This window comes from Limulus polyphemus, unplaced genomic scaffold (assembly GCF_000517525.1).
Source record: "Limulus polyphemus unplaced genomic scaffold, Limulus_polyphemus-2.1.2 Scaffold762, whole genome shotgun sequence".
In the NCBI taxonomy this organism is placed as follows: domain Eukaryota; kingdom Metazoa; phylum Arthropoda; class Merostomata; order Xiphosura; family Limulidae; genus Limulus; species Limulus polyphemus.
Genome location: NW_013666372.1, coordinates 318,364 through 328,549, shown reverse-complemented (window position 1 = coordinate 328,549; position 10,186 = coordinate 318,364). Strand labels below are relative to the sequence as shown.

The 10,186-nt window shown below is 31.5% G+C and overlaps 1 protein-coding gene across 7 annotated transcripts in view; it reads left to right on the top strand.

The window, feature by feature from the left end:
• The window catches only part of LOC106460389 (phosphoribosylformylglycinamidine synthase-like), a 122,173-nt gene that overhangs the window by 18,165 nt on the left and 93,822 nt on the right, over window positions 1-10,186 (top strand). For 6 of the 7 annotated variants that reach the window (XR_002610757.1, XM_022387093.1, XM_013920079.2 and 3 more), the window contains exons 2-3: window positions 957-1,259; window positions 9,029-9,182. Coding sequence is in view for 6 of the 7 variants with exons in the window: in XM_022387093.1 (XP_022242801.1) it covers window positions 979-1,259; window positions 9,029-9,182 (435 nt within the window). In the remaining variant the exon portion in view is untranslated. Of the gene's footprint in view, window positions 1-956; window positions 1,260-7,584; window positions 7,706-9,028; window positions 9,183-10,186 lie in introns of those variants that run through there. The other variant, XM_022387097.1, reaches the window with a different exon arrangement.

Below are 10,186 nucleotides of genomic sequence, written 5' to 3'. Positions count from 1 at the left end.
GAATTCTCAATAGCCATGGCACTTTAAATATGTTTTGGCAGGATTAGAGTAAATTACCACAATACCAAGCGTGGGGCCCAGTATACCCATTCAGTTTTATTACTCATCAGGATCTTTACCAGCTTACCCTTAAATTTAAATTCTTTTAGGCAGGATTAGAATAAATTAATGTTTGATAACTTGGTATGGTTAAATACATCAATTGAAAGGGTTTGACCTCCTGAGTCTAAATCTCCAATCAATCAAATGATGATGGAGCTATGAGCTAAAAGTTTATACTTGAAAAAAACAAAAACTTGAAGCTGTTCTATGAGCCATTATGCCATAGCTAATAAAAATAAATAAAAACTAATTCACTGAATAAGCTTATCCCCTGATGAAGATAAGCTAAAAGAAAACTTTTTTATCACCCTTCTGTTGGAGACTTAAATATAGAATTTGTATCAGTGGAAGTTTCTTATAAAAACATTTTGATTTATTGGGTTTTTTTTTTTCCTATCAATTATTTTGGCCTGGTATCTAGTGCATTTAACTCGTAACCTGTAGGTTGCAGGATTGAAGCTTTGCACCAAGCATGCTTCCCATTTCAGCTGGAGGGCATTATAAAGTGAAGGTCCCTCTCATTATTCATTGGTAAAAGTTGCTTAAGAGTTGGCAGTAGATGCTTCTGGCTACTTGCCTTCCTTCTGGTTAGCAGATCAAAATTGAGGATGATAGCTTTAGTAGCTTTGCTATAAAGAACACAGGCAAACTTTCATTTGATGATTTTTTGCATACATCTTACTTTAGGTTATAATGTGCCATACTTGTAGTAAAATTATGAAAATTGTTTTATATAAGAAGCTGAAAACTTATCAGATCAGCATGTAAAGATATTAGTATACACTGGTTGTTGATTTTATTTAAATGTTTTTAATGCAAATGGTTATTGTTGTGCTCTTTGCATTTTCTTTCAGCTCCTTTGTCTTTAATCTTGTAATGGCAGTCGTATGTTTATATCAACACCCAGCTCTAAGTGTTGGAAGGACAAGACAAATCCTATGTTGCCTCCAACAGCAGAAGACACAAGCTGTTGTCACAAGCCTTCAAACAGAATATTGTTACTATGTGCAACTAAAAATAGGATGTGATAAATTAAATGCTGATCAACAGTCTCAACTTTTTTGGCTTCTTAACCCAGGCTTTGGTTCTAGTGTGTTCACTGAACCTAAACTTTCTGATAGAGAGCCAAATACCATTTTGATAGAAATTGGCCCTAGGTAAGCTAATGGTATTTATTCTTAACTTAGCAGTATGATAAACCAATGAAGCGCTTTGGATAATCAACAACCAGATATATTGTTGAACAGTAGTATTTGATATTGCTGTAATAAAAATTTTGTTTGATTATTTTATAATTATGTAATAAAGATTAAGACCATGAACAGTTATATATATTGTTTAATAGAATAGTTTTATTATAGTTCACATATCAGAGATATTTTGAAGAATGCATTGACAGGCCAACCAGAACATCCTACTAAGTTCCAATTGATTTTGCAGTCAATACCATGAAAATATTATTTACAATAATAATGTCAAAATGTTATAACAAAATTTAAGAACAACAAGGGACCTCTTGGTTCATCTAGGCCATCCCATCCACTAAATTAAACTAAACTTTAAAAAATAACAACTTGAAATCAACCTTTATCATTCAAATATTTATCAAGCTTTCCCTTGAACTTCCTGAAACTTAACTGCATGCACCACAAGTGAAGACAATCCATTTAAAAGGACAACCACTCTGTTATAAAAATAACTGTATTAGTTGAAAATGACCCCAAACTTGCCAAAATTTGTACTTGTTTTCCATAGTCCTACCATTTTCACCATTAATTACAAAAAAAAAGATGATGCATTGACACTATCAATAACATTAAAAGTCTTAAACACTTCAGTCAGACCTCCCAATTTTTCTTTTTTTTTCTAAGAGAACACAAAAATCTTAACCTGTCTTTTTATGACAACCTTTACATACCAGATATCCTCCTTCCTAACCCTTTTAAACAATTCAATATCCTTCCTAAGGTAATATACCCAAGACTGAACACAATACTCTAAATATAGCCTAACCATACAATGAATTTATTATCCCTGAAATTTGTAACCAAACCTCATTATTCCTGATCTCCATATATGGTAAAACGTCAAACTTAATTGAGCAATGATTATTTGTACCCAGATGTTACACAGTTTTCATCCTTTCAGCCATTTCTATATTAGAAGTTAACAATGAATCTAAAATAGCACTGTTCCTAGCAGGTTCCCTGACTAGTTGGTGAAGAAAACCATCCTAAATGAAATAGACACAGTTAATAAAAGGTTGGATAGGAGTAAACAATTTAGAACATAAGAACAACATAAGAGTTTACCCATCAAATTAAGCTACCCAATCTAGAGTAGCCCTTAGTACAATTGCAAGAGTTAAGGAGTAAGTTAAAAGGAAACTGAGATATCAAAAATGGCTTATGAAAAACAGTTGTCATATAGTGTTAAGTTAACACTAAGGCTTTCTTGAGATACATTATAGGTAAGCAGAATGTGAGAAAAGGAATTGGGCCTTTGAAGCCTAGGGGTACAGTATGTGTTTGTTCATAACTAGAATTGGAAAATTTTTAAATGATGTTTTCTCACTGGTTTTTCTCTAGGAAGATTTTGACTGGATTCCTGACATAGAGAATTTGTTTGTGCTAAATATTGTGGGAATATGTAATATGGATGTTAATCCAGAATTTCTTAGAAAAGAAACTTAAAACCTGATAATATTTAGCCTACAGTTTTAAAAGAGCCATTTGCTTTTATTTCTTGTAAGTTATTAGACAGGAGTCAGGTGCCAGAAGACTGGGGTGTACCTAATATTACTCCATTTTTCAGTGGGGGAGGGGGGGATAAGTATTGTTCAGGAATTCCAGGACACTTAATCCACTGGCAGGAAAATTTGAAGCTCCATCAACACTGGACTTTAGCAGTGTGAGCAAAAGGGCAGAGTGTCTTTCCACACCAGATGTGAATTGGAACCAATCCAAAACACTAGAAACAATCACAGGATCTGGCCTGTATATTTCTGAGTGATTCTGTGTATTCCTAGTGTCATCTCAAAGCATATACACTAGACATGAGCTATTCAATTTTATTATTAAATCAACTTACTACAGTCTCAACTTTGTTTGAAAAGCAAATGTTATTCTTTAGCCCTTTTTGTTTATTAACTTTTTACTGTTTAGTATTACATCATTCTTATTACTGTGCAAGGTAATTAAGCAACAGAGCTATAGTAACTTAATTATGTCAAGGATACTTCGAAGCAGTGATGATGCTACAGGGAGCATTTGCCAACCCAATTTTTTTCTTGCACCCAGTTTGCTTCACCCCCAAAGACTGCAAAGAGATTTGGTCAAATGGGAAATTAGGAAATCAAACATGTGTGTGTGGCTGAAAAAGTAACAGTAAGGATTTCTTTAAATACATTAAGGGTAAAAAATGTTAGGATGAGAGTAGGACCTCTAAGGGAAAACAAAGGAAGACTCGTTTTCTTAATGATTATGACATGACTCACTTACTAAATTCTACTTTTTCTTCAATTTTTACTAATGCAGGTTTAAGCAATATTTCTAATCCTGAACAGTTAGGAGAATAAAAAAAAAAAAAGATAGAATAAGATGATCACATAAATTCTGAGCTTATTAAGAAAAAAAATTAGAAATTTGAAAAATGATGACTCCTGGGCCAGATGATATTTCCTCAAGGGTTTTGAAGGAAGTTAAGGATTGGGTAAGTGAGCTGCTTGTTATTATTTTTTCTGAGTTATTGAACAGTGGATTGGTGCCACAAGATTGGAAGTTGACTAGGATTATGCCTTTCTTCAAGAAAGGTGATAAAATATTGTCCTAGTAATTATAGGCCTATTAGTCTTACATCAGTGGTGGGAAAGGTTTTTGGAAGTCTGATAAAAAGTACTGTGCAATCATTTAACAAAGCTTAAAACTGTTTTGGATGGTTATCATGATTTCCTCAGGAGAAAATCTTACCTTACTAATCTTTTAACATATTTTGAAGAGATTAATACTTATGTAGATGAGGGTATGGGTGTGGATTTCTTGTATTTGGATTTTAATAAAGCCTTTGACAAGATGCCGCATAAAAAAGTCTTGTTAAACAAAAGATCTTGAAGAGCATAAGTTGGCTTATTGGGTAGATAAGTGGCTGGATGGAAAAATACAGGGGATTGTTATAAATGGAGTTCATTCAAACTTTGTTAATGTCCTAACAACAAGAGAACAACTTTAAGTTTCCAACTGGAAGGAGTAGAGAACAAAGAGGGTGAAGAATCAGGAAAGAACTCCAACAAAAAAAGCTATCCAAATCGTCTCAATCTTGCTCAGTTTCACGAAACAAAGGAATGTCAGGTCTGGGCTTGGAAGACACAGCTGGCCACAGGATGAATCCTAATTGCCATTGAAAAACCACAACCATAACAGCCAAAAATGTAAGGCCTGTAACCTGAGAAACAGCAAGTTAACATGTTATAGTATTTGTCAGTGAAGTAGCGTTAGTGAAAGAAAATTCAGAATTCATATTCAACTGGAGTGAAGTTTGAAATAAAGAAACTACAGTGAGATTATCACTGTATAAAATGAAACAAAAATTAACTAAGTTGTTTAATAAACAAAAATAATTAAGTGCAAAAAATTATAAACGTAAATTAAAGTAAAAGCACAAGCAAAAATTAACATGTTGGAACACTATTGGGCCAAATCAAGAAATGGAAATTGAGTTCTGCAGTGTAGAGGGAGCCAGCTGCAGCAGGAGAGTGTGTTGCACTCTTATTGGTGGAGGGTTGTCACATTCTTATTTGTATGCTACAACACAGCTGAACCACATAAAAACTTGGGGAAGATGGGAGTTTCAAGGTTAGTGGCAAGTGAAAATATTTGCACATATAGAGGGCAGAACTGAATAAAAAAAAAAAACCTATTATGTTGGAGAAGGTAAGTATCTATTGGAAATATATTTCATTGTAGGGAAATATTAATTTTTTATGGTTTTGTGTATTCATCCCTACTTTGTTTCAGTACTTTATGGCATCGTCATCCCTATACATACCAAATTTTTTGCAATATTTTTAAAAATAATTTTATTGAAGTAGGTTGATAAGTGAACATTTGTTTTATTTTTATAATTCAATGGTAATATATATATATATTGTTAATATCATATCAGTTTTGTCAGTTTCTTCATTGCACTTACAGAATGATCTCAGATACTGATATTATACAATATAATGGACTAAAATAAGTTATTAATCATCGCTAGTCATAATCTTGACTACTTGGGACTTAATGTTGAGGAACCCACAATAAGGAAAGAACATATGAAAAATGTATAGCTCTATCATCCCTATATTCATGTTTGCATTCTTTTTAGCACTGCCATCCCTACATCATTTATAAAATGTTTTTCATTACTTGTTTTGTGACATTTTACCCCTGACTGAAACTTAGTGTATTCTATGAATGTTTATAATAAAATTTAATGTGTATTGACTTTTTTTTTACTCCTTCACTTCATACATGCTATAGGGGTTGCCTCTCTAAAGACACCAATTGTATAGTACACAAAGCATTGAGTATTCTACATGTTATAGTCATCTAATGTTAATTTATTATTGGTTAGTAATTCCTGTTTCACCCTGTACTTAAGCTTTTTAAAGGAACACCATATTTCTGTAAAAAAAAAGCTAACATCGAGGGGTAATAATAACATCATTTACACTAGAATTATAATGTTTTTTAGTTTATACTAAGCACTACCATGCTTAGTGATAGCCTGTTCCCAAGTAGTCTTAAAATGCTTTTCTGTTGTACTAAAACCATTGCAAAAACTTCACACATTTTGTTGGCTAGCATGGGAAAAGAAAAGTGAAAGATGAGCTCTTTGACTGTTTAGCTAGTACACAGTTCTCCACTTTAACAACACTTTTCAATGATATTAGGAGACTCGCAAGCTGTGAAACACTCGATAATGGTAATTAGGTGCTCAAATAAGGCTATAACCCAACTTTAGTAGGTATTTGTAAGCCTCAGAGAGTAATAGATTGAATTAGGTAGTCATTCTTTCTTGGCCCATCCCTTCATACTAAGCACTACTTTGCTTAGTGACAACAGGGTAGTTGGACTTTGAAATGGGTTGCCTTCAGATGTGGTGGGTACAATAAATTTAAGTGAATTTTTTTTTTTGCTATAGTGGATGGGATAGCATAGATGGACCAGTTGGTCCCTTTTTGTCTTTAAATTTTATTAATATGTAGTCCAACACATTCTTAATAATTGAAACAAACAGAAAAGGCATGAATATGTCTGGATCTGAGTTGCAAGAGCTTATAAATTTATATCTGTTCACTTTTTATTTTGAACATTTTCTATAAAATTAGATAGATCACTTGTAAGCACATTATTCAAGCTGCTTAGACTTTCTAAAACATTTGAACCATGTATTTTCTATAAAACAAATTATATTTTTTAAGGGTCTTTTTGTTTTTGAAACTTCTTAATTGAGGTATCACTTTATACTTTAGTAGCTTGTTTATGTACCAGTTCTTATTGATATACATATCTAGGCATGAAACGGCATACAGCATTTATCATGAGGCCTTAGTTTCTTGGCTTTTAGTTTAATTACTCAGCTTCTTTTAAGCATTTGCTTATTATTATATACCTAACATAATGTCTTTTTTTTTTCCCCACAGTTACTGGGTTTCTTTTGTTCAGGAGGAAACTAGTTTCCAAATTTACATACCTTAAGTATTGAATATCCCTTTTTTTTATACTGGGATTAACCAAAACTCTTCTTCGTGGTCTTACCCACTCATTGAGAAATTCTCCAGGCTTTCTAAATTAAAGAAACACTCTCTACAGTATCATTCTTTCCCTGAATTTTAGTATTGCCAGATAATTTGCAAAAATATAACTGTTCCAGTGCAGTAGTTATCCATATTATGACATTACTAACAAAGAAAAGTTCACAAACAGAAGTCATTAAGTAGTGTGTATAAACAAGTTACTAGTCATCAAAGCCACATCTCCCAGGTAGTTGGAAGTAAAAAAAAAATACTTTAAGGTTTATAATAGGTGCTGAATGCTGGGTAAATCATCCATTCACCATGGCTAATTGCAGCTCATTTACCTGAATACTTTTGTTATGTATATGCTCCTACTACCAGCTGTTTTTGTTGTTGTGTTTTTATCATGGAAGAACTCTGTCACCAGAATTACATTAACTGCAACCTTTTTTCACTTCTCTTCACTTTAAGAAGCTGTTTTGAAATAATTTTGAAACCAATTCTGATAGTCGTGAGTGAGCAAGAGGTGAAAAAACTATAAAAGATGTTGTATGACAATATATTCCCACTGTATAGTTAGTGGTATGTGTTTAGTATCCATTCTCTGCATCTCTGTATGTTACAAAATATGATCATACTGTTAAGGATTAAATAAGTAAACTGCAACACATAAAAGAAACAAATATGTTCATATTTACTGATTTGTTTTGTCTACTTTAGAGACATCATCAGAGGACAAAGTAATGGTACTTATAAAAGAAAACAACAGTGCAAAAAAAAACTGGAGTATTAAACTTCTGTAGTACTTCAAATAAAGCTAAACATGTAAATATATAATGTATATTCATACATCTATTATCTTTTCATGCTCTAATATTTGTTCGTATTCTTCAAAAAAGTCCAGAAAATGCAGGAAAATATTGTTTTCATACTCTTAATTTTCAAAATTTTCCTTCAGGAGATTGTGTTTTTGGCCTGAGTTTCACCTAACACCAATATGGGTGCTTGCCTTTAGTAATACCACCCACCTACTCTCAAAGATAATGAAAACCCTGTGTCTAACGTTTTTGAAGGGAGTTTAAAAACTCGTTTGGTGCTGATTTCAGTACAGTTAAATGCTAATTTAAGAAAATAAACATGTTATGTCATATCTGTTCTTTTTTAATCTGCTGATGAAAGTTTACCTTAGTTCATCTTTTCAGTTCATTTAGGTTTGAATCAGAATTAATATTACTCAGTTATCATTATCTTCATTACACCCAGGGAAACAACAGTGATATATATAAATATAGTTGTAAAACTGTTCAATTAAATGAACTATTAAAGAAAAGAGAGAGAGAAGGAAAGAAAGACTTCTATAGAGATGAGACAGAGGAATAGAATATTTAAGTTCTGGTTATTTTGCTCTTGCATGGTGTAACATGTTTGTTCCTCTAAATACAGTGCTTTCATCATATGAGAGCTCAAGTGTAGTACACCAATGAGTAAAAGTAATCTAAAAATGCCTTTCCCCATATACTGATCAGTTGTTGGTTAACACCCAAGAGAACTTGGAACAAATAAAAAAAAAAATTAAGTTTGCCTAATAGATATGCTTTTAGTTCATAAAATTGCTCACAGTGCTACAATTCATTGTCTAGAATTTTCCTGAAAAAGATCTAAATAAAAATCACCAGTAGAATATTTTTAAATTAGAAAGTGTTTTGTATTAAGTCATCTCGATAAAGACCAAATCTATGAATGGTCTAATATCCTTATTCTTTAGGGTAGAGACATTATTTAAATAGTGATTTTGTAAAGTCCCAAATAATTGCTTTAAATCATCAGAGATAGAGAAAAGAAGGATATCATGCTAATGAGATTCAGTGATTTTAATCTTTAGACTATATAAGCTTAATGTTGAGAGAATGTCTTTAAAGCTTTTTAATTTAATTGAAGACAAATGTAGTTAAATAATCACAAATTTCTATAATATCTATAGTGATAGAAGTTGTTTCTTTGCTATGAAGCACCATGTAAATACTTGTAAAAGATAATCATTAATGATAAATAAAATTAACAACCATTTGAATTTTAAGTATAAACAAATCTGGAATTGTATAACTTGTCTGCTCTTATTTTTTATACAATATTTTACAAATTATATAGGCTGAACTTCTCAACTCCCTTCTCAACAAATGCTGTTTCTATATGCCATGCTGTTGGATTAACCAGTGTTGTAAGGATTGAACGATCCATCCAATACCTCATTTCCTTTCAACCGTTAGCAGACTGTTATCTATCAGCAGAAGATACAAAACAGGTTAACAGTATATCAAACTAATACCAAACATCTTAAATCAATATATTAAAATGGAGTAGAATTAAGTTTTGAAAATCAAACTGTAAAATCTGCATGGAATTGTTGACCAGACACACTTATGTTGGGCTTCAACATGAAAACAAATCAGTAGAGAATTGATGACAATGGGAAAGATAATGAAGCCCTAATTACTTTACTCTGTACGAGAAAACAAGAGCAAAATTTGCATCCATTAGACTTTATAAATGTGTATTCTTGCGACTAAGCTTTTCTTTTACATCTAATGTCAAGATATTTAATGTAAAATTGTATTTAACTACTGCATAATATAACTTTACTTTCAGTGACATGACTGTATACTGTTTGTTTAATTAATAGTTCATTATAACTGATTTTAAGATTTATTCAAATTTTATTTAATTTTTATTGTACTTTTATTACAAAGTATCTAGATTATTTTCAAAATGTTTTTGAAATGCTACTTATATGTCTACTGTTATGACATTATAAAGTATTAAAAACTTAACCCTGTTTAGCCAATTGTGCATTAAAATAATATAACACAAAAGAATGACTGCAGATTGACAAGGTTTTGCTTTCATTATTATATTTTGTAAGCTGTATTTAAGTACTGGGAATTATTTATTAAATGTATTTGATTGTAGAGTTTACATGCATTTTAATATAAATGTTTTAGAATTTTAAAGAACTCTGTTATACAACCAATATAGTTCACAGTGGTTGTGTTTCCATAAAAAGATACATATAAAAGTTCTTAACTTTAAGTTCTTTGTGAGATAATGTATGTACAAACAGTTGGTGATTGTCTGGTTTTACTTAGATTATTTTTGTTTTCTTACTTCATGGTTTGTTGAAAGATTTTTGACAGTCTTTTTTTCTTGATATATTTAATAAATAATGGGATGGAACTACCTGATACCCATATTTTAGGTCATCAAGAAATTAATGTAGCTTTTTTTAGATGAAAAAACCTGAACAACTTG